Raw genomic sequence first — 23,866 nt, 5'->3', positions numbered from 1 at the left:
GGCGAGTGCGACCCCGGCTAGGGGCAGCCTTTGTTGTACTCCTCTGCGCTGCCGGGGGAGCCCCAATCCCGCCGCCCCCCGCCCCCCCCCGCCCCCCGGCCCGGCCGCCTCAATCCTTCACAAAGGGAAATAAAACCCTCCTCCAATCCCCCTTCACGCTTTCGGAGACACTTTCCCTGTCGCTGCCACCACCGCCAGCGCGCAGCCGGGAGGTGGGACTTCGGGGAGGGGGCGCACAGGCGGACGCCCCAGCCCCTGCGGGCCACGTATGGGGCAGCGACGTCAAAGCTCCCCCGCCTCCCCCTCCGTTGCATCCGCAGCCCCCTCTTTTCCCCCGCGCGCCCCTCGGAGGTGACTGAGACCTTCAGCTGTTCTGGGGAGGGTGGGGAGCCGCTGCTTGCGGAGGGAAGGGGGGACGCGGGGGCAGGAGTCGCTGGGCTCTGGCCGCGGCAGCTGGACACCGGCCCGGAGGCCCGAGGGTGGCTGGAGCGAGCGAAGGGCGCGGGAGGTGGGCAAGGACAAGGGTTGACAGACTCAGGAGAGCCGGAGGGGCAGCCGGGAGGAGGAGGCAGAGGGAAGGGAGGGACAAATTGACCCGGAAATAGGGGGCTGGACTTGACCGCGACAAGGGGTGAAATTGGCTGCTATTGAGGGTTGAAATTAAACCGAGATCTGGCTGCAACACTGCCCAGGAGATTGGCAGTGTGGAGACTGTCGGAGAGGTCACTGTCTCAAACTGACATTGACAAAGTCGACAGTGATGCAGCTGGGGGAGGCAAAGGAAGGGAAGGGAGGCTGGCTTCCCCTCCCCCAAGAGGGCTGTCTCTGCCCTCCTCTCCCCAGGGGACTAATTGCAGGATGGGGGTTGGGATTGGGGCAGCTGGTCAGGGAAAGAGATGGTATCTGTGCCTGGGTTGTGGCCTCAGCATCTGTCCCTTTGTGACTTCTTAGGGGGTGGGGGGAAGAGAGGGACAGAAGAGGGGTCTCGCTTGTCCTGGGCCCCTGTTGGCAGCTGTAGCTGTGTATGTGTGTGGGGGGCAACACTAAGAGGTTTGGGGGATGAGGGCAAAAAAGGGGGCAGCTATTTCTTCTTTCCCTGTAAGGGGGCTTGCGCTGTTCCCCCCAATGACTGGAGTTAAGAGTGAAATTGTCAGGAAGAATGGGATGGTCTGGAGGGGAGAGAGCCCCACACAGAGGTCAGGGGTGACACTGCTGCCAGCTGTCCCCTGGCCCTGCCACTCCCTACTCCTCCATTTCCTCATCTGAAAAATGGGGCTTCTACTAGGTAAACGAGGAGCCCTGGTGGCACAATGGTTAAACGCTCCAAAAGACTGCTAACCAAAAGACTGGTGCTTGAACCCACCCAGCTGCTCCACTGGAGAAAGACCTGGTGACCTGCTCCTGTAAAGATCACAGCCTAGAAAACCCTATGGTGCAGGTCTACTCTGTCACGTGGGGTCACTGGGAATCGGAATCGACTCAACGACACAAAAACGACAGTAGGTAAACCCAAAGAGCTCAAGGAAAGATCTCCAGAAGGGAGCAAGTTATCACCAAGTCCCACCACACAAGAGCCCAACTTTGTCATTTTGCAGATGGGGAAACTGAGACACAGAGTGGGGGAGGGTCTCACAGCTCATTTCTGAGTACCATCATCTGGCAGGGGTTGGGGCAGTACTCAAGGCCCACCAGAATCTTTTTGTGGAATCAAATGGTTCTTTCCCTCCCCTCCACTATTAGCCCCATTTTCCAGAGGGGGAAACTGAGGCCCTGCGATGACAAGGCAAGGCGCCTGACAGCAGCAGAGGCCTCTACACGTCACTTTCCTCCCCTCCCCGCACTGGCGGTGTCTTCTAACACCAACCTGTTGAACTCGGTCCTCTCTCTGGAATCGCAGTCACAGTGCGCCTCCCCGCCAGCCCCGCCCGCTCCTATCAGTGACAAAGCGGTGTCCCCCGGGACTGCCCAGGAGCACGGCGGGTAATTGTCCTGTTTTCTGTCAGCCACAAGGCAATTCCCGACTTGGGGACGAGCTGTTGACAGATCTCATCAAATCCGAGTCTTCTCCCTGTCGGATAAACACGTGGCGTCTGCGGTATAAATATTTGAAAGGGGCTTCTAATGAAAGTCTGTGGCAGGAATAGCAATTAGAAGCCCCGAGGCAGAATCAAACGGGCGTTTGACTTCCCTGCGCTTTTGAGGTGGCTTCTCCTGGGGCTGCCTCCCACTCTGAGGAGGGGAGTGAGAGGGAAGCTGGGGAGGGGCAGTAGGAGGAGGGTGAGGAGGAGCCAGGCTGGGGTTAGGTGACCTTGGGTGTGACCTTGATCCAGCCACATAACCTGCTGGGCTCTGGCTTTCCGGTGGGGAGAGGAGGGGGACAAGGGGCGCGGGGTAGGGGATGGTGCTGTGTGGACAAAGGCAAGGTGGGGTGGTCTGGAGACCCCAGGCTGTGGGGATCCCTATTCCCCCGGCCGGCGCTCCGTCTCTGTTGTTGATATCAGGTGCCATCCAGTCAGTTCAGGCTCACAGGGACCCCACGTACCACAGAACAAAACACTGCCCGGACTTGCGCCATCCTCACAGTCATTGTTTCGCTTGAGCCCATAGTTCCAGCCACTGTGTCAATCCATCTTGTTGAGGGTCTTCCTCTTTTTTGCTGACCCTCTGCTTTACCAAGCGTGATGTCCTTCTCCATGGTCCCTCCTGATAACATGTCCAAAGTACATGGGACGAAGTCTCGCCATCCTTGATTCTCAGGAGCATACTGGCTGTATTTCTGCGACAGATTTGTTCATTCTTCTGGCAGTCCATGGTAGTAGATTCCAGTCCGTGTCTGAGATGCATTTTATCAGCAGCTCCTGCAGCGTGAGTCTCCCTGGAATTAGGTTCTCCAGAGAGCAGGTTCTGGCCTTGGGTCAACCTGCTTGAACTTGGGTCTTCACGGGAACTGTTTTCCTCACCCATGCGATGGGCGCATGATATCAGCTATCCTCTATCGAGCCGTTATTGCCAGGGGCTGTCCTCAGTGCTTTTCCTTGCCTCCCTCTCCTTCCTTTTTCTTTCTCTTCCTTCCTTTTTTCGTTTCTTCTTTTCTTAAACTGAGAGAGAATTCACATAATCATAAAACCCACCCTTTTAAGGTGGACACTTCAGTGGTTTTTCATGTCTTCACAAGGTTGTGCAACCACCACTATCAAGCTCTAGAACATTTTCATCACCCCAAAAAGAAGCCCTGTACCTCTTTGTACCCCTCATTCTCCCTCAGCCCCCAGCCCCTGGAAACCACTCTCCTGCTTTCTGTCTCTATGGGTTTGGCGGTTCTGGATATTTCATACAGATGGAATCAGACAACACGTGACCTTCTGTGTTCGGTTTCTTTCACTGAGTGTGATGTTATCAAGAGTCGTGCACGTTGCTTTGCGTATCAGAATTCCATTCCTGCTTATGTCTGAGTAATGATATTCCATCGTTTGGGTGAATCACATTGTGCTTATCCATCATTTGTTGACGGACGCTCGGGGTGTTTGCACCTTTTGGCTGTTAGGAACTATGAGGCTGTAAACGCTTGTGTACAGGTTTTCGTGTGAGTACGTACTTTCTGTTCTCCTGGATGTATGCCTGGGAATGGAATTGCTGGTGCTTTCTGAATGAGCATGTTTCTGGTGAAACATGAATGAACTCGTTGAATCTGCATATCCCCATTTTTCAGATGAGACAGCTGAGGCACAGAGAAGTCACTTGCCCAAGGTCACACAGCAGGTGTACCAGAGCTGGGATTTGAACCTAGGGTGGCCTGGCTCCAGTACGCACACTCAACCACCACACGCAGTGTGTGGGATACAGCAGGTACTCAAGCATGGAGGAACCTCAGAAAGAGGCCAGGCGGGGGTCCCTGGCTGGGGGCTGTGCCTGTCTCTCTGCTCTTCCCCGTCTCTGAGGAAGAGACCCAGTTTCCTGAGCCTGGAGGGGGATGGGAGCCGAGGCACCAGGCCAGAAGTGGACCAGACGGGGGTAGACATGTAAACTAGTCTGATGGGGGAGATGTGGCCCTCCTTCAGGGGCTACTATTCTGACAGGGAAGACAACTTCTGTCCTCAGAAGACTGGTGTCACTAGGGGCGTGCGGCAGCACCAGTGACACTATCGGGTTGACACCAAAATGACTATTAAAGATTTTTTGTAGTGTTTCAGCAGAAATTTATTATTTTTTATAAAGCTGTCCCTGTACTTAGTTATAACACTCTTAAAACCCATTGCCTTCAAGTCGTTTCTGACTCACAGCGACAGGGCAGAGCAGAACTGCCCCACAGGGTTTCCAAGAAGCGCCTGGTGGATTCAAACTGCCGACCTGTTGGTTACCAGCCAAGCTCTTAACCACTGTGCCACCAGGGCTCCTAGATATAACAACGAAAACACTTTTGTAAGCTCAGCTTACATGCATCAGTACACCTACAAGGCTAAAACTCTACGCTAATTTCATTTTTGAACCTTCTATGTGCTTTGGAAACCCTGGTGGCGTAGTGGTTTAGTGCTATGGCTGCTAACCAAAAGGTCGCCAGTTCAAACCCACCAGGCACTTCTCGGAAGCCCTATGGGGCAGTTCTACTCTGCCCTATAGGGTCGCTATGAGTTGGAATCGACTCGACGCCAGTGGGTTTGTTTTTAGTTTTAACGTGCTCTGGTCAGAGCTGTCATTATTACCCAAGGACAATGACTCTTCGAATCACGTGGTTTTGTCCGCACATGCTCCATGCTGCTGGAGTTTCCATAGTTGCTGGTTTTGTCAAATTTTCTGGTGTTTTAGCTACAATATTGTGATAATTTGTGAACCTATATCAAAAACTGGAGCCCTAGCAGCGTGGTGGTTAAGAACTCAACTGCTAACCAAAAGGTCAGCAGTTCCAATCCACCAGCCACTCCTTGGAAACCCTACGGGGCAGTTCTATTCTATCCTATAGGGTCTCTATGAGTCGGAATCTACTCGATGACAACGGGTTTATAATTACTTTTTTGGGAATGAAGTAGCAAATAAAGGAAAAAAAATTAAAAAAGGCTTCTGCTCAGTTACTAATAATGTAATTCAATGTAGAAAGATTTTACAAAACAATTTTATTGTTGGTATTCATATAATTTAATAATTACATTTAAGCAATTTATAACCACATTTATCACATATTATTTTATGATTAAAATTTATAACAGACATTACTAAGGACTCTGTATGGTCTGGTAGGGGAAGAGGCCCGTGAGGGGGGTGACACCAACCCTAGTGATGCTCAGAAGGCCCCAGACACAGCTTGGCCTCAACAACTCCCAGTCTGATGGGGGAGACATGGCCCTGCCCTTAGAACCCCCGAGTCTGATGGAGGAGACACGTGATTACTTTCATGGACCCGCCAGTCTGATGGAAGAGGCATCGGCCTGATGCCAGATGTTCCCAGGCTGATGGCGGAGACATGCACTTACTTTCATGGACCTCCAGTTGGCCCCCAATCTGATGGCGAGGCAAGGCTTTGCCTTCAAGGGCCCCTAGTCTGACAGGGGTTGTTGTTGTTAGGTGCTGTCGAGTCGGTTCCAACTCATAGCGACCCTACGCACAACAGAACGAAACACCGTGCCATCCTCACGATCACTGTTATGCTTGAGCCCATTGTTGCGGCCACTGTGTCATTCCAGCTCATTGAGGGTCTTCCTCTTTTTCACTGACCCTCGACTTTATCAAGCATGACATCCTTCTCCCGGGACTGATGGGGGTGGTGTGGTCCAACCTCCAAGCGGCTCAGATGATGGGCGAGACGTGGCCCTGTCCTCCTAAGTCCCTAACCTGAAGGAGGAGGCAGGGCCCTGCCCCTGGAGACTCCCAGTCTGCAGGAGTTGCCATGAAGTGGGGTGTTATGGATTGAATTGTGTCCCCCCAACACGTGTAGTAAATCCTACCTTCTATGCCTGTGGTTACAATCCCAGGAGGGAATGGATTCTCTTTGTTATGTTAATGCGGCAGGGTTGGTGCTGGGTGTATCTTGAATCAATCCCTTTTGAGATATAAGAGATATAAACCAAGCTGATTAGGGAGACAGAAGCAGGCAGAGACAGGGGAGGGGGATGCCAGGGCACATGAAAATCGCCCAGGAGCAGCTCCGACGACGAGGACCTTCCCCCAGAGCCGACAGAGAGAGAAAGCCTTCCCCTGGAGCCAGCGCCCTAACTCAGACTTCCAGCCTCCTGAACTGTGAGAGGAGACATTTCTGCTTGTTAAAGTCGCCCGCTTGTGGTATTGCTGCTTTAGCGGAACTAGGACATGGGGTGACACAAGGCATAACCCCTGGAGCCTCGCAGGCTGACCCCCAGGCTGTCCCTTGCTTCCTGCGAGCCGACCCTCGGACAGCGGGTGCCTAAGGAGAAGCAGGCTGAGGCGCTGGCGCAGAGAGCTTGGCCCAGAGCCTGGTGTGCTGAGAAGGCCCTGGGAAGCGTGAGCAGCCCCTTTCCTCTGCGAAGCCCAGCTCGGGGCTCGGGAGGGCGGGGAGTCCCCAGCACCACCTCCAATGTGCTCTGGCAGCTCAGCCGGCCCCCCGGGAGTTGACGGAGGAGATTTCGGATAAGGCCCGACAGCTCCAAGGACAGGATGACAGCAATGGAAGCGAGTGAGGAGGGGGGACTGTCAATGCTGACAGAAGAGGGCAGTCTCCAGGGCAGGGTGCCCGGGAAGGGGGACAACGCAGGCAGCGGGCCGGGTCGGCACGAGCGACAGACCCCAGCATGGGAGCCCACGGGGAATTGGGGGCCAAGGGCAAACCGCTCTCAGGACACGGGGCCGGAGAACAAAGGCTGCAAGCTGGCAAGCCTGCAGGGAAAATCAGAATTTACAAAAATTCCAGGGGCAATGGTGGCTCAGGGATAGAATCCCCACCTTCCACAAAAAGACACAGGTTTGATCCCCGGCCAAGACACCTCGCGTGCAGCCACCACCTGTCTGTCCGCGGAGGCTTGCCTGTTGCTAGGATGCTGAGCAGGTTTCAATCGAGCTTTCAAAGACAGACTAGGAAGAAAGGCCTGGCGATTTGCTTCCATGAATCACCAGTGAAAACCCTACGGGTCACCGCAGTCCGAGCCACAACTGTTCATGGGGATGGGGCAGGACTGGGCAGTGTTCAGTGCACAGGGGTTTACCGTGAGTAGTGGGTCAACTCGATGGCAGCTAACAACATACCACTTAATTCCCTTACTTATTATGCTCACTGTGTATTTCTCCTTGCCAGAGTGTAAGCCCCTCGAGGGTAGACAGAGCTGTTTCTTCCTAGTCTGTTCACAGCCCAATCCCACATGCCTGACCCTAAGCCTGGAGCACACCAGAGGCAACTGGACGTCTCTGGGGAATAATACAAGGATGGGGAGACCCCCGGGGGGTGCAAATGGTTAACACACTCAGCTACTCACCAAAAGGCTGGAGGTTCGAATCCACCTAGAGGCGGCTCAAAAGAAAGGCCTGGCCAACTAATTCCTAAAATCTCAGCCACTGAAAACCCTGAGGAGGACCGTTCTGCTCTGACACACATGAGGTGGCGCAGACTCGATGACAACCGGTTGGGCTTTGGTGCTCATCGATGCTTCGCTTACGAAATTCCCACCTCAAAGGGAGGCAGAGAGGAGGCACCTGGGCCTGTTCATACACTGGCTTCCTTTTATTGGTTCCAGATAGTTCTGAGGTGGAAGGACGGAGCCAACAGGGGTGGGCGGGCTCCGCCATGTGCCCAAAACATGGCTGAGCATCTCGAAGGCAGTCCAAACGGGGACCCAGGAGGCCCCCTGAAAGCTGAGGGAAGCTCATGGGACATCCAAGCCCTGGCCACCGCGCCAGGCGGGGCAGGATGAGCGGGGCCCCTGAGGTCACGGAGGGCAGGTGGCGGGAAGGAGAGAACCCGACTCCCTCAGAGGACACTCCTGCCTGTCTGCTCCTGGTTCTGGTAGGTACCTTGACTTCTGCCCCAACCGCGGGCCCCTCCAAGGTGGCTGAGCCCCCCTGCCGCCCCAAGACCTGGGAAGGGTGGGGTGGGGCTCAGTTGCTGCCACTGCTGTCCTCGCTGTCTGAGTACACACCCAGCTGGCTCAAGGAGGAGGTGCCTGGTGTCTGGGGTGCAGGGTCAGCTGGCTTCCGGTTGTGCAGGGTGCCTGGGGGAGAAGCAGAACGGGTCACTGGCTATGTGACTTGGATTTTAAGAATCTGTAATTAAAAAGAGAGAGAAAGAAACTCCATCTCTCCTCCCCTTGTTGTTAGACTCATAGCAACCCATGTGACAGAAGAACTGCCCCATCGGGTTTCCTAGGCTACCATCTTTATGGGATATACTCAAGGTCGTACTTTGGCTCTTGTGGACTTGTTTTCATTTTCTTCAGTATAACCTGAACTTGTATATGAGCAGCTGATGCTCTATTCCCCAGTTGGTTCCTGGTCTTGTTCTGACTGATACAGTGAGCTTTTGCATCGTCTCTTTCCACAAATGTAGTCAGTTTGATTCCTGTGTATTCCAACTCCTGAAGTCCATGTGTATAGTCTCCATTTATGTTGTTGAAAAAGGTATTTCCAACGAATAAGTCATTGGTCTTGCAAAATTCTGTCACGCAAACTCTGGCATCATTTCTATCACCAAGGCCATATTTTCCAACTATTGATCCTTCTATCTTCTTAGTTTCTGAATTTCACATTCCAATAACCAGTAATTATCGTAACAAACTATGGATAACATTGTAAAGAATGGGAATTCCAGAACACTTAACTGTGCCCGTGAGGAACCTGTACACAGACAAAGAGGCAGTCTTTCAAACAGAACAAGGGGATACTGTGTGGTTTACAGTCAAGAAAGCTGTGCATCAGGGTTGTATCCTTTCACCATATTTATTCAATCTGTATGCTGAGTAAATAATCTGAGAAGCTGGACTATATGAAGAAGAAGGGGCATCAGGATGGGAGGGAGACTCATTAACAACCTGCATTATGCAGATGACACAACCTTGCTTGCTGAAAGTGAAGAGGACTTGAAGCACTTACTGATGAAGATCAAAGACCACAGCCTTCAGTATGGATTACCCCTCAGCATAAAGAAAACAAAAACCCTCACAACTGGGCCAATGAGCAACATCATGAACGGAGAAAAGATTGAAGTTGTCAAGGATTTTATTTTTTTTGGATCCACAATCAACGCCCCTGCAAGCGGCAGTCAGGGAATCAGATGACACATGGCATGGGGCAAATTTGCTGCAAATGACCTCTTTAAAGTGTTAAAAAACAAAGATGTCACTTTAAGGACTAAGGTGCACCTGACCCAAGCCATGGTGTTTTCAATCGCCTCATACGCATATGAAAGCTAGAAAATGAATAAGGAAGACGGAAGAAGAATTGACACCTTTGAATTATGGTGTTGGTGAAGAATATCGAATATATTATGGGCTGCCAGAGAATGAACAAATCTGTCGTGGAAGAAGTACAGCCAGAATGCTCCTTAGAAGCGAGGATGGGGAGACTTCCTCTCACGTACTTTGGACATGTTGTCAGGAGCGACAAGTCCCTGGAGAAGGACACCAGGCTTGGTAAAGTAGTTGTTGTTGTTGTTAGGTGCTGTCGAGTCGGTTCCGGTTCATAGCGGCTCTATGTACAACAGAAGGAAACACTGACCGGTCCTGTGCCCTCCTCACAATCGTTGTTATGCGTAAGCCCATTGTTGCAGCCACTGTGTCAGTCCATCTCCCTGAGGGTCTTCCTCTTTTATGCTGACCCTCTGCTTTACCAAGCATAAAGTCCACATTCCAATTATTAATGGATGTTTGCAGCTGTTTCTCCTCATTTTGAGTTGTGCCACATCAGCAAATGAAGGTCCCGAAAACTTTGTCCCATCCACGTCATTAAGGTCGACTCTACTTCGAGGAGGCAGCTCTTCCCCAGTCATCTTTTGAGCACCTTCCAACCTGAGGGGCTCATCTTCCGGCACTGTATCAGACAGTGTTCTGCTGCTATTGATAAGGTTTTCACCAGCCAATAGTTTCAGAAGTAGACTGCCGGGTCCTTCTACCTAGTCTTAGTCTGGAAACTCAGCTGAAGCCTGCCCACCAAAGGTGACCCTGCTGGTATTTGCAGTAACAGTCTAGCATCACAGCAACATGCAAGCCACCACAGTAGGACCAACTGACAGATGAGTGTAAGATAAGAGTGTCAGTGAAAAAGAGGAAGACCCTCAACGAGGTGGACTGACCCAGTGGCTGCAACAATGGGCTCAAACATAGCAACGATTGTGAGCGTGGTGCAGTGTTTCATTCTGTTGTGTACAGGGTCACTATGAGTCGAACTGACTCGACAGCAACGACAATATTTACGGGAGCAGATCGCCAGCGCTTTTCTTCCAAGAAGGGGCTGGCAGGTTCAAACCTGGGACCTTTTAGTTACCAGCCCAGTGCTTAACCATTTACGCTCTTAGGGCTTGTTCCTTCTCCCCATACCCCTCTGGAATTGGCTCTGGGGAGGGGAGGCACAGCTCACCAGTCCATCCCATGAAGGCCCCGGAAAGCAGTGAGGGTGCTGGTGCCCCCTGTAGGCCATAGGGGACATTGCATCCAGCTCTAGACCCCAGGAACTCACCTGGGGAGGGCGCCTGTTGGCCATTCTGGGTGCCATGGTCCAGGTCTGTCTTCCTCACCACCACCAGTCCCGACAGCTGGGACCTGCCACCGAGGGTGCCAATGCTGCGCTCCCAGCTTTCTGCCTTCCTCTTGGCTTTTGGGGCCTGTGGGGCAATAGGGGGACGTGGGTGGGTGGTCAGCCCCAGATTCAGCCTCTTCCCTGGCCTCCTGGCCCACAAGACCCCTGCTGAGCTAGCTGCTGGAGAGATCCTTACCAGCCCCGCCCCCTCTGCTATGAGCAAGTCTCTCCCCTGCTCTACATTCCTCTATAGCCCCCTGTTGCCCTAAACTTGGCACTCAAGCCCTCCGCCCATTCTCCCTTCTAACACGTATGGAATTCTGGGCTGCAACGTGGCTGTCTCTGGGAAAGACTACATTTCCTAGAGTTCTTTGCAGCTGGATATGGTCAGGTGGCTAATTTCTGACCAAGGGGATGTGCTTAACCAAGGCTTGTTGTTGCTGGGTGCCACGAAGTCAACGCTGATGCACGACGACCCCCTCTGACAGACTACAACTGCCCCATAGCGTTTTCCGGGCTGTAATCTTTACAAGGGGGCCCTGGTGGCACAGTGGTTAAACGTTTGGCTGCTAACCAAAAGGTCAGCAGTTCCAATCCACCCGCTGCTCCTTGGAAGCCTTATGGGGCAGTTGTACTCTGTCCTACAGGGTCGCTACGGGTCAGAATGGACTCGACAGCAACGAGCTGGGTTTTGGTTTTTGGGAAGCTTTACAAGAGCAGATTGCTAGGTCCTTCTTCCACAGAGCTAATGGGTGGGTTAAAACCACCAACTTTTCAGTTATCAGCTGAGTGCTTAACTGTTGTGCCACCAGGGCTCCTTCAACTAAGGGTGGTGGCTTTAAATGTCCTCCCCCTCCTTGTCCCTGTCCACTGGGCATGATGCAGACGTGGCATTGAAACGCCACACAAAAAGGACACCATCCTAGGGACAGATGAGAAGGAAGGTGCCTGGACCCCTGACCCCACGTGTCCACCGTGCCCTCTCTGGGTTGCTCCTGCGAGGCTGTTATTTGAGAGAAAAGTGAACTTCGATCCCACTGAAGCTGCTGTTACTTTGGGTCTTGCCCTGTGGCTGATCCTGTATGTTCATTAATACTGAACACAAGTATGTTTTAAGAAGAGATAAAATGCTTCTGGTGTGCAGATATTATTTTTTTTGTTTCCCCACTTTGCTGTTCTTGTTGTTACGTGCTGTCGAGTTGATTCCGACTCCTAGTGACCCTCTAGGACAGAGGAGAACTACCCCATAGGGTTTCCAAGGAGCAGCTGGTGGATTCGAACTGATGACCTTTTAGTTAGCAGCTGTAGCTCTTAACCACTGTGCCACCAGGGCTCTTTCCCCACTTTAACCAACTCTTCTTAATTAGCAAACCAATGAGTGGCTGAGGCCACCCGGGATACAACAGCTGTGGTGGCCATTGCTAGCTGTCCACCAACATCCCCTCTTCTTTCTGGTGAGAGGCACAACCAGGCACAGGGCTGCCCGGCTAGCGGACACGTCTCCCAGACTCTCCTGCAGCTGGGTGTGGCCATGTGACCTGTTCTGGCCAATGGGAAGTGAGAGGGATCATCTGAGTCTGGGCCTCAAGGCACTGGGGGGCACTCCTGCACACCCTTTGCCTCCCTCCAATCGGCGATTCTGACTCGTAACGACCCTACAGGACAGAGTACAACTGCCCCATAAGGCTTCCAAGGAGCAACTGGTGGATTGGAACCGCTGACCTTTTGGTTAGCAGCCAAACGTTTAACCACTGAACCAGCTGTGCTCATGAAGCTAGAACTGATGCTCCAGGTGAGGGCAGAGCCAGGGGATGAAAGAAGCCTGGATCCCTGAATGACAGCATGGAGCCAAGCTGCCTGAGAGTCCTGGACTTTCACCCCAGGACTTTCACATCACTGAGAAATAAACTTCTCTGTTCTTTATGGCCTTGAATGTGAACGAAACCAAACCTGTTGCCATGGGATTGACTCTGAGTAGACTGGCTCCAGTAGGTTTTCCTGGCTGTCATGTTTATAGCAGAATGCCAGGCCTTTCTTCTGCAGCACCACTGAGTGGGTCTGACCCACCAACCTTTAGGTTGGTAGTCAAACATAAATGGCTTGTACCACCCAGGGATCTCCCTGGATGTGGGCATCTCTTTATTTCAGCAGCTTAAACAGGGGATGGCAAACTACAGCACCACTGGCCTGCCACTTGTTTGTATAAATAAAGTTTTATTGGCACAGGGCCACGCCCACTCATTTACATATCACTGATGGCTGCTTCTGCCGTAACAGGAGAGTTGAATGGGTCTGACAGAGACTACCTAGGCTAAACCCACCCAGTGCTGTCGAGTCAATTCCGACTCATAGTGACCCTCTAGGACAGAGTAGAACTGCCCATAGAGTTTCCAAGGAGCACCTGGCGGATTCGAACTGCCAACCCTTTGGTTAGCAGCTATAACACTTAACCACTATGCCACCAGGGCAGAGCAGAAAATATTTGCTCGATGGCTCCTTAGGAAAAGGCTGAGCTGACCCCACCGGACAGGAGAGCTCGCGGGGATTCCGGTGGCCCTGCTCACCTCATCCAGGATGGCAGTGGGGTTGGGTCGGGTGGCCGGCCGAGGTGGGGCTGGGGAAGCATCTTCCTCTGAGTCTGAGTCCTCGAGTAGACGCCGTTTCCTGGCTTCCTCCACCAAGGCCCTGTGGGGACAGAACACGGGGGTTCGGGGACATGCCCTGCAGGGACAGATCATGGGGGGCGGGGGCTCGGAGACACTCCCTGTAGAGGGGATAGTGCTGCAACTCCCCCATTCCCACCAACGTGGCGGGGGAGAGCTGGGGTGCCCATGGTACGCAGGGGGGTTGCATAGTTTCCCTTCTTTTTTTTTTTAACTTTTCTGTCTGCTGAAGACAGTGGGGTGGTTAAGCACTTGGATGTTGGGATGCACCTGTCTGGATTTGAATCCTGGCTTAAGGACTGCGGGGTGGTCAACGGACCTCCTTGGACCTCGGTCCCCATCTCAGTTCTCTAGTGCTGCTATAACAGAAATACTGCAAGTGGATAGCTTCAACAAGCAAATATATTCTCTCACAGTCTAGGGGCCTAGAAGTCAAATTCAGGGCACTAGCTCCAGGGGAATCCTTTCTGTCAGCAGAAAGGTCCTTGTCTTGAATCTTCCCCTGGTCTAGGAGCTTCTTAGTGCACGGACCCCAAGTCCAAAGGACACGCTGTGCTCCTGGCTCTTCTTTCTTGGTGATGATGAGGTCCCTCGCCTCTCTGCTGGCTAGTCTCTTTTATATCTAAAAAGAGATTGACTCAAGACACAACCTAACCCTGTAGATTGAGTCCTGCTTCATTAACATAACTGCCTCTAATCCCACCTCATTAATATCATAGAGATTAGGATTTATAACACATAGGATAATCACATCAGATCACAAAATGGTGGACAGCCACACTAATACTGGGAATCATGGCCTGGCCAAGCTGACACACATTTCTGGGGACACAATTCAATTCACGACAGCCCCCTCACCTGTCGTAATGCTCACGCTGACCTCGGTGGCTGTGATGAGGAGCGAGAAAGACAAACATTGCCTGGCATGGAGAAGGGGCTCACCGTTACCCATCACCCCCTGATCTGCCCACCCAATAGGTGCCAGCTAAGGTTAGCTGTTCCAGGTCCTGGGAAAGCCGTAGACGCCAGGCAAAAAGCCCCTGCTCTCAGAGAGGTCAGACTCTAAAGATGGGAAGACAGATAATAAACCAGGAAAGGGATGCGTCACCGAGAAGCTTCTAGAAACTCGTAACTCGATGCCGTTGAGTCGATTCTGACTCATGGCAACCCCGTGTGTTACAGAGTAGAACTACTCCGAAGGGTTTTCTTTTTTAGTATCTTTATGGAAACAAATTACCAGGCCTTTCTTCCGTGGCGCCAAACTGCTAATCTTTAGGTTAGTAGTCAAGCATAAATCATTTGTGCCACTCAGGGACCTTAGAAAATAATAGATATCATGCAAAACAGAACTAAAATAGCAGTACTGAGGCCTGTGTACAAGACGGGCCCTTGGCTGGTGCCCGTGAACTTGAATTTTGCGTTTCCACCATCCCGTAACCGTTAAGAGTGGCTCACTGTGCCCCAACCACGCACACAATGTGGTTTCTGCTGAACCCTAGCTTTCCTTCTGGGAGTTTGGGACGTGCCAGGCAGAGGTGCCTATGTGGCCAGCCCCTGATAACCACCACGGGCGCCGGGGTCCCTGATGCGCTTCCCCGGTGGCCGGCACTTCTCACGTGTTGTCACAGTTCACTGCTGGAAATGAAGCGCCTCCTGTGCGACTCCAAGGGCCCCTGGGTGGTGCAAACAGTGAACGCGCTCAGCTGCTCACTGAAACGTTGGAGGTTTGAGCCTACCCATAGGTGCCTTGGAAGAAAGGCCTGGTGATCTACTTTCAAAAAATTAGCCACTGAAAACCCTATGGAGACTCCCTGAGACTACTGCCATGAGATACTCTTTAAACCTTGAACCAGAACTAGCCCACGAGGTCATCATTTGGCTAGGTAAGAGACTGGCTCATACCATAAACAGTATCACCCGTGAGAACTGTGCTCTTTTAAAACAGGAATAGAAGGGAAATTCCTCAGCATATTAAAGGGCATCTGTGCAAAACCAACAGCCAACATCATTCTAAACTGAGAGAGGCCGAAGGCATTTTCCCTGAGAACAAGAACAAGGCAGGGATGCCCTTTATCACCACTCCTACTTAACACTGTGCTGTAACTCCTAGCTAGAGCAATAAAGCAAGAAAAAGAAACAGAGTTGCTATGAGTCAGAATAAACTCGATGGCAACAAGGTTTTTTTTTGGTTTTTTTAAGTTGGAACCTAATTTGCTGTATAAACTTTCACTGAAAACCCAATGAAATATTTTAATTAAAAAATTTACTAAAAAAATTCATTAATTAAAATTTTTAAAAACCCTGTGGAGCGCAGCCCTCCTCTGACACACGTGGGGTCACCAGGAGCCAGGCTTGAGAAGATGGCACCTGCTGTAACTGGTGCACTGCCACCCAGCAGGACCCTGGCAGCTCGCCACCTGCTTTTCCCCAGACTCTGCCCTGGGCGCTTGTTCCCTTTGCTGATGGTGCTGTCCTGTTGCTAAGAAATCACAGCTGCGACTACAGCTACCTGCTAAGTCCTGAGCCCACCAGGAAGGTGTCCCCATGAAAGTGACCTGGCTTGAATTGTGTATCCCCCAAAATACATGTTGAAATCCTAACCCCTGTACCTATAAATATGACCCTATTTGGAATTAGGGGTTTTCTGTTGTTACGTTCATGAGGTTGTATGGGATGGAGTAGGATGGGTCCTAAATCTAATCACTCCCCAGTCAGACAAAGAGCAGAACAGACACAGAGACACAGCAGGGGGAAAACAGGTGCCAAGATCGCCACAGACACCAGAAACCAGGAGAGAAGCTCCCAGAAGGAATCGGCCTGGCTGAGATTCTGATTTCGGCTCCCCGCCTCCAGAACTGTGAGAAAACAAATGTCTGTTCTTGAAAGCTCCCCACTTCGGGCATTTCTGTTACAGCAGCACGAGGAGACTAAGACACCTGAGGAAACCCTGGGGAGACAGGAAAGGGAGTTACAGCAGGGGGACTGGCCCGTGCAACGGCCAGGAGGTGGGCCCGGCTCCCAGGGCTCCCACACTCACGCCGTCTCCCTCTCGTCTTCCTCTTGCTCCTGCTGCTGCCGTTCCTCCTCCGACAGGCGGTGCTGCCGCAGCATGGCCTCAAAGTCCACGTGGGCCTGCCGCTGGTTCAGGTCCTTGAGCTCCTGCAGGTTCTCCAGGACCTCCATCTCCAGCTTGGAGTCCTTGGTGCGGTTCTCCAGCACCTGGTGGGTGCGAGGATGGGGAGCTCAGTGTGCCATGAGGCAAGGGGAAGAGCCTCGATCTACAGTGCCTGCTCACTCGCACACACGCGCACACACGCACACACACACACACGCACACGCACACATGTGTATGTGCAAGGCACCAGGCTCACCTTCATGGGGTTGTTCAGCTCCTCATCCTCTCGTTCCTTCTGTACCCTCTTCTCTTCCTCCTCCAGGAGCTTCTCGGCCTGGAAGTTCCGCGTGGCTCCGTGCTCCATGGTGTAGTCTGTGTTTTCGGGGTCTGTCTGGCAGAGAGACAGGGCAGTGTCAATCCTATGTCCCTGGGCACTGGAAGCTTCTACCAACGAGCTACCAGCAGTCTGGGGCATCTTCTCTCCCTTTATAAAATCCTTTTACCTTTTCTTTCTTTTTCTTGTCTTATTGCTTTGGCTGGGAGGGTTCTTTCTTTCTCGCTCCCCTCTGCAAAAACACCCACCACCTCAGCATGGATTTGAAGATCCTTGCCCATCAGCCTTCCTGCCATCCATCTCCCTCCACTCCCTGCTCAACATTTGTGCAAATAAAAGTTGCCAGGCCTTTGAACATGTTGTGCCTTCTGCCTTTCTTTCCTCCCTTTTGGTTACTAAAGAAAAAATAATTTTTTTCTTCATTATAAATTATGTATTCAAGAATATATACGGTGTGCTCCTACTATGTTTATAAAACAGAGAGGCTAAAGCCACAGAGACGGAAAACAGATGAGTGGTTGCCAGGAGCTAGGGCAAGAGAAGAATGGGGAGTGACTGCTGATGGGTACAGGATTTCTTTTTGGAGTCCCAAAAATGTTATGGATTAGATAGTGACAACAGTTGTACAGCCTTGCAAACATACTAAAAACCTCTGAGTTGTATAAAAAAACAAAACAAACTCATTGCCGTTTAGTTGATTCCAACTCACAGCGACCCCAGGTATCACAGAGTAGAACTGCTCTGTAGGGTTTTCTTGGCTGTAATCTTTACGGAAGCAGGTCGCCAGGCCTTTCTTCCGTGGTGCCACTGGGTGGGTTCGAACTGCCAGCCCATAGGTTAGTAGTCAAGCGCAAACTGTTTGTGTCACCCAAGCGGCAGCTGGAGTTGTAAGCTTTATGGTTGGTTGCACTTTAAGGGAATTTCACCTCGATTGAAAAAAAAAGTAAAGCTGTCGTTTTTATTGGTTATGTAGTATTTCACTGTTTAATACTTTGTTCATCTAAAGCCCCAGTGACGCAGTGGTTAAGAGCTCAGCTCCTAACCAAAAGGTCAGCAGTTGGAATCCACCAGCTACTCCTTGGAAACCCTATGAGTGCAGTTCTACTCTGGCCTATAGGGTCACTATGAGTCAGAATCAACTTGACGGCAATGGGTTTTTGTAGCCCCCTATTATTGTATATCTAGGTTGCTTCTAGTTCTTTGCCTTTATAAATAACAGTACAGTGAACATCCTTCCCCAAATCTTTGTTTCCTTGAGATAGACTGAAATGAGATTTCCCTGGGCAGGCAAGGATATGAGCGGGTAACTTCCCCGGGCCTCCCCTACTCGAGAGGGTTGAGGAGGCAGCATGCGCCTGGCTAGCAGCCCTACCTTGAAGGTGATCTCCGCCAGGCAGCGTGTGCACTTGATGTAGAAGCGGAAGATGGGCAGACCCAGGTAGACCTCATTCTGCACAGTCTCTTTGCGCGCGTTGAACTTCTTGCCTTTGTAGATGTACTCCCCGCACGTCTTACACCTGGTGGGGCAGGAGGGAGGGAAGCACACATGCTGTCTCAGCACTCTGGGAGGGCATCCTGAGTGATGGGTGCTTGTATGCCTCTAGTGACGTGGGACTCCCTCCCTTCCAAGGCAGCCGGCCTGACTATGTGTGTGCATTCTCCCACGCTAGCACACAGTTCTGCTTGTTACCGTCTGCCTGGGTCTGAGCTCAAGAGTCACCTCCTTGGGAAGCAGTCCCTCCCTACTCCTGTTTCCACCAGACCAGGTGAGCTGTGCCTGTCGCACACTTCCAGACGCAAGCCTGGTGCTAAAGGGCATCCTGCCTCCCCGAGGGAAGGTTCCACCTGGCAGTGAGGCCACACAGAGGAAGGCAGTGCTGCCACCACCCTGCTCTCCCTCACGTCCTCCCGCTCTGCCCCTTTTCCCCAGGCCCAGCATGCTGGCCTCCTGGCTGCTCCCACAGATGCCCCCAGCTCGGTCCCGCCTCATGGTCTTTGTCCTTGCAGTTCTCATACCTGGGACACCATCCACCCCTCACACCTCAGCCCCACCGCCATTTCTTCTGACTTCTCCTGATCACCTTGGTTAAGTACTCCTCCTGTCTCCTCCCCACTGCCAACCCAGCCCCTCTCCCCGGCCTGTTTCACGCCTGGCATGAATCCACCTGAATTCTTATTTACTATCGCCACTCCCCATCAAGCATGGGCCCCATGAGGATGGGGACTCTGTCTTGTCCCCAGAGTGTGCCACGCACACAGCACAGACCCCAGCACACAGGGGGAGCCCACTAAGTGTGTGTTAAATAAATAAATGAACGAGTGAAGAAGACAGAGAAAGGTAGTACATATACATGTGCTAAATTTCATCAAATCAAAGGTGTCTTTGATGCCGTTGTCATTGCTGTTTTTAGTTGCCATCAAGTCAATTCTGACTCCTGGCGACCCTATCTGTCCAGAGTAGAATTGTGTTCCATAGGGTTTTCAAGGCTGTGGCCTTTCAGAAGCAAATCTCCAGGCCTTTCTTCCAAGGAGCCTCTGGGTGGGTTTGAACCACCAACCTTTTGGCTAGTAGTGGAGTGCTTAACTGTATGCACTGCCCAGGGGCTCCCTTTGATTGTTAGGCGTACCCAATTTCAGATATGCTCAAATGTGAAAAATTGTGGGGTACAGAACTGGCAAAATATGGTAATCACAAAGTGCTATGGAGAAGGAATAGAGGAGGGGGTTAGCAGGGGGACTGGGAGGTCCCTCTGTTGTGTGGAGGGATGGATTTGAGCCATGGCCTGAAGGGGAAAGAGGAGCCCACCCGGCGAGAGCTAAATCAGAGTGCTCCTAGCAGAGAAAACAGCTTGTGCAAAGGCCCTGTGGTAGGGACAAGCTTGTTGTGTTTGTTGGAGGACCTGAAATATATGTGCCAGGTTCCTGGTCAGGGCGCCACCTCTTTGCTCACTCAGTAATTAATGATCAAAACCTTAGCGCAGTCGGTGATCTACTACCTCCGTCACCATGAGACCAGAACAAGCGGGCGGTGCCCGGTGACCACTGCTGAACATTCTGATCAAGGACTCAGTAGATGGATTCCAATCAAAAGGAGAAAAAGTGCAGAACAGGACTTCAAACTCACACAGAAACACGACTTACTAGATACATGGAGACTGGGGGGACCCCCGAATCTAATGCCCACAAATAATCTTTAAACCTTGAACCGAAACTATCCCATGAAGTTACCGTTAAACAACAGCCTAGCTCAATTAATAAAGGATGTTTGCCTCGAGCACAGCACTCTCGTAAAGGATGACCTATGTAAGTTTAATCTGACAACGGTTTATCTAAAGCACAGATGAGAACGTCCAGGGGCAGAGAGCCTAAACGAACGGTGACGAAACTACACGGGTAGAGACGGAATGGTGAGACAACGTGACGTGTGTAACCAGTGTTCTTGAACTATTCTCACAGAAATGGTGAATGGATGTACGTTTGGTTGTGTATACTGCCACCAAAAATAAATATCAAAGCACAATAAAAACCTCAGGGCAGGGACTGGGTGGGGCTTCTACAGAAGGCAAGGGCGTTAATCCTGAAAGGTGAGGGAGTGGGGCCTGGAGCAGTCGCTCGCTCATCAAATCTGGGTCCGAGCCAGGACTGGTAACGTGGTCTCAACGTCAGCCCCGGCCATCTCTCTGTGGATGCCGGGAAGTGGGCTTGTCTGCCACAGCGGGTGTAGAGGTTTGGGGGGCCCTGTGGGGGCACTCACCTCATGTTGAAGGGGGCCATCAGCCGCACCACGTACTGTCGGTCTTTGGGAAGCTTGAGCTTGGGGATCTTGGAGGGGTCAAAGTCTGGCGGGTAGTATTTCTGCAGGGAAGAAGGAAGCGTTAGAGTGAGCTGTTTTCAGACTTGGCGGCGGGCCGTGGGCAGAGGGAAGGGGCTTTGGGGAGTTGTGCTGGGGTCCCTAAGATCACGGCCCAAAAATCCATTGCTGTGGAACTGATTCCTACTCATGGCAGCCCCGTGTGTTACCGAGTAGAACTGTGCTCCACAGGGTGTTTGGCTGCGATCTTTATGGAGTAGGTCAGTAGGCCTTTCCTCTGTGGAGCCGCTGGGGGGTTAGACAGCCAACCTTTTTGTTCGTAGCTGAGAGTAAACCGCTTGCGGCACCCAGGGACCTCAGACCACTCCCAGGTTGGATGATTTGCGAGGAGGGCCCCTCTAATTGTACGATTTCTTACAATAAAAGGACCGAGCACAATCAGCACAGGGGAGCGTGCGTGGGGTGGAGTCTGGGGGACATCAGGCCAAGTTTCCAGAGTCCTCTCCCCAGGGAGTACGTGGATACGCTTAATTCCCCCAGCAATGAGTTGTGACGACTCGTGGGAAGTGTCATCCACCAGGAAAGCTCCTCAGAGACCCAGCGCCCAGGGTTGTTATCGGGGGGCTTGTCACGTCTAAACCCTCTGCTTGACGTGTACCTGACTCCAGGCCCCAGAAGGCCAGCAGATGTTCATCATGAGCCTATTGTTTGCACAGCCTGGGCACAGTGAGCCACTCTTATTGGTTAGGAAATGGTGGGAACCCTCCCCAAATCCAAGTTCCCAAATGCCAGCCACAAGCCAGCCTTACAGGCAGGTTATTTTAGGGACAGCATTCTCAGGCCTGCGTGATAACTCTTCTCTGCACAGCAGCCCAGTGTGAAAGACACGGAGTGGGTGAGTTTGGATTATGAAAAATAACTCCATCGGACAGTCAGAACGTAAAATATGTTGTGTTTTAAGTGCTTATTAGGCTCCAGACCCTGCACAGAGTGCTTCATACGCCTTACCTCATTCATCCTTGTGGAGATTCTACAAGACAGTGAACAATGCACCCATTTTACAAAGGAGGAGACTGAGTCCCATGAGGCTTCAGCTACTCAGGGTCACAGAGTAGATGAGCCAGAACTGAAACCCCAGGTCTCAATTCTGGGTGGCACAGGGTGGCCTAGCAATCAGGGGTGTGGATTACAGAGCCAGAGGGTTTGGGTTCAAGCCCTCCACTCCCTGGCACTTACTTATCCTATCTGAGCCTCGAAACTGAACCCAGTGGCATCAAGTTGATTCTGACTCATAGCAACCCTACTGGACAGAATAGAACTGCCCCACAGGGTTTCCAAGGAGCATGTGGTGGATCTGAACTGCTGACCTTCTGGTTAGCAGCCGTAGCTCTTAACCACTGTGCCACCAGGATTTCCTATCTAAGCCTGTTTCCTCAAATCTATCACCCGAGAGTGCTGTCATCAGGATTTGCTGAGTAAAGCACAGTGCCTGGCACGCAGAAATATCTACCAGTAAGTTATGGAAGGAGCCCCTGTGGTGCAGTGGTGAAGCATTCGGCTGCTAACCAAAAGGTCGGCAGTTCGAATCCACCAGCCACTCCTTGGAAACCCTACGGGGCAGTTTTACTCTATCCTAAAGGGTCTCTATGAGTCAGAATCAACTTGATGGCAGTGAGATTTTTTTTTTTAAGTTATGGAAAGGAGCCCTGAGTGGCAAAACAATTAAGCACTTGGCTGCTAACTGAAGGGTCGGCAGTTTGAACCAACTCAGGGGTTCCGAGGGAGAAACCCGTGGCGATCTGCTCTTGTAAAGATTACAACCTAGAAAACCCTATGGGACTGTTCTACTCGGGTCACTATGAATGGGAATCAACTCGACAGCAGCACCCATCATGAACAAGATATTGAAATAAATGTCAGTTTGCTTGCCCGTGGAGTTCAATGCCAGGGCTTGGCAAAGCCTAACTCCTCCAAGGCACACGACTAGCGCGACGTGCCAGATGGGCGGGGCTAACGAGAGCCTCATCCCTGAAGGTGAAGGCATGGAGCAAGACGGTCAATATTTTTACAGGAAGCCCCGCCTCCACGAAAAGTGATTGGATAATTCCCTTCGGACAGTCCAATCAGGGGTGTGATTGGGTAAACGCCTGAAGCTCCGCCCCACAGAGGTGATTGGGCACAGCAAAGCCCCCCCACCCCCACGGAAGGTGATTGGGAGGAGTTTGAGAGGCCCGCCTTCAAGGCGGTCTTTGGGGGAAGCTCCGCCCACGGGGAAGAAGGAAAAGGGCTGCAATAGACTATAGGAAGCCCAATTCTGTTGGAGCCCCTAGATGTCCCACCCCGATGGAAAGCCCCAGACACCCAGCACTTACGTTTAAAACTTTTCGCTCCGACATTTTGGCCTTCTACTCTTCTCACAAACACCACAGAACCGGGGAGGTCGGTGTTTAATCTAGCTTCCACAATCGGCCGAGTACTTCCGTGACGTCACTTCCTCCAGCCCCTACTATCGGCCGCAGCATGCGCAGCTTGCCTTTTCATTGGCTCAGGTTCCCGTCAGTCAAGATCCGAAGCCTCCTGTTGTCCCTCCGGCTTTGCAACCTCGGTGGCGCGGCACAAGGGTTCCGGGGGAGGTGTCTCCATTTGAAGATGTCCCGCGGGGATGCTGCGCCCCCTAGAGTTTTGTAGCCGCTAGTTAATGTCGTCGTGACATGGCCGCTAACCGCGACACTCCCTGCTGTTCATTCTTTTATTCAATAAATGTGTTCAGTGATCAACTTGGGAACCGGGGCAGCTCCCACGGGCTACCCATGTCACAACAAAGGAGCACGCTGGACGCCCCGCACCATGCTTATCTTAGGACAGGCATAGATTTAAAGATAAGGGTCCGAACTCCCCTCCCCACTACACACACACCATCTCCCAAAAGCCCCTCCATCGCCTGCCTGTGTAATCCCCTTAAAAAAGGACACCATCTCCCCCATACACTCTGTTCCTTTCCTAGTGTCTTCTCTCCCTTCATAAATGTTTATTCTTTGTCAAGTGTCGTGCTCAGTAACTGGGGACACATCGGAGAACAAGACAGATAAGATTCCTGCTCTCACAAGGGACATTATCTGTTTGGTGGGACAGATGGATAATAGATAAAAAATAGGACCATTTCAGAAGGTCGTAAATACTCCGGTGGTCCAACAGTTAAGCTCTAACTGAAAGGCTGCTAACCAAAAGCTGCTAACCGAAAGGTTGGCGGTTCGAACCCA

General features: G+C 51.9%; 1 protein-coding gene across 6 annotated transcripts; it reads right to left on the bottom strand.

Annotated features, from left to right (window-relative positions):
• Positions 1–5,119: 5,119 nt before the first annotated feature.
• Positions 5,120–23,082, bottom strand: YJU2 (YJU2 splicing factor homolog). 6 transcript variants are annotated; one of them, XM_049876431.1, is made up of 9 exons: positions 22,979–23,082; positions 20,550–20,650; positions 18,168–18,312; positions 16,718–16,852; positions 16,384–16,565; positions 13,248–13,368; positions 10,624–10,768; positions 8,094–8,165; positions 5,120–6,031 (listed from the first exon to the last, which is right to left on the bottom strand). In XM_049876431.1, exons 1-9 carry the CDS (start codon positions 23,000–23,002, stop codon positions 5,952–5,954), a joined length of 1,005 nt encoding a protein of 334 aa, XP_049732388.1. In that variant the 5' UTR covers positions 23,003–23,082; the 3' UTR covers positions 5,120–5,951. The 6 variants fall into 6 exon arrangements, 3 of the variants coding, with proteins under 3 accessions (XP_049732388.1, XP_049732389.1, XP_049732390.1); XR_007516424.1 differs by having other exon boundaries at positions 6,011–6,031; positions 6,907–8,165; XM_049876432.1 differs by having other exon boundaries at positions 5,938–8,165.
• Between the last annotated feature and the right edge of the window lie 784 nt (positions 23,083–23,866).

The sequence above is a fragment of the Elephas maximus genome, chromosome 3, assembly GCF_024166365.1.
Source record: "Elephas maximus indicus isolate mEleMax1 chromosome 3, mEleMax1 primary haplotype, whole genome shotgun sequence".
In the NCBI taxonomy this organism is placed as follows: domain Eukaryota; kingdom Metazoa; phylum Chordata; class Mammalia; order Proboscidea; family Elephantidae; genus Elephas; species Elephas maximus.
Note: the sequence above shows the minus strand (reverse complement) of the source record. Positions and strands in the feature narration are given on the sequence as shown.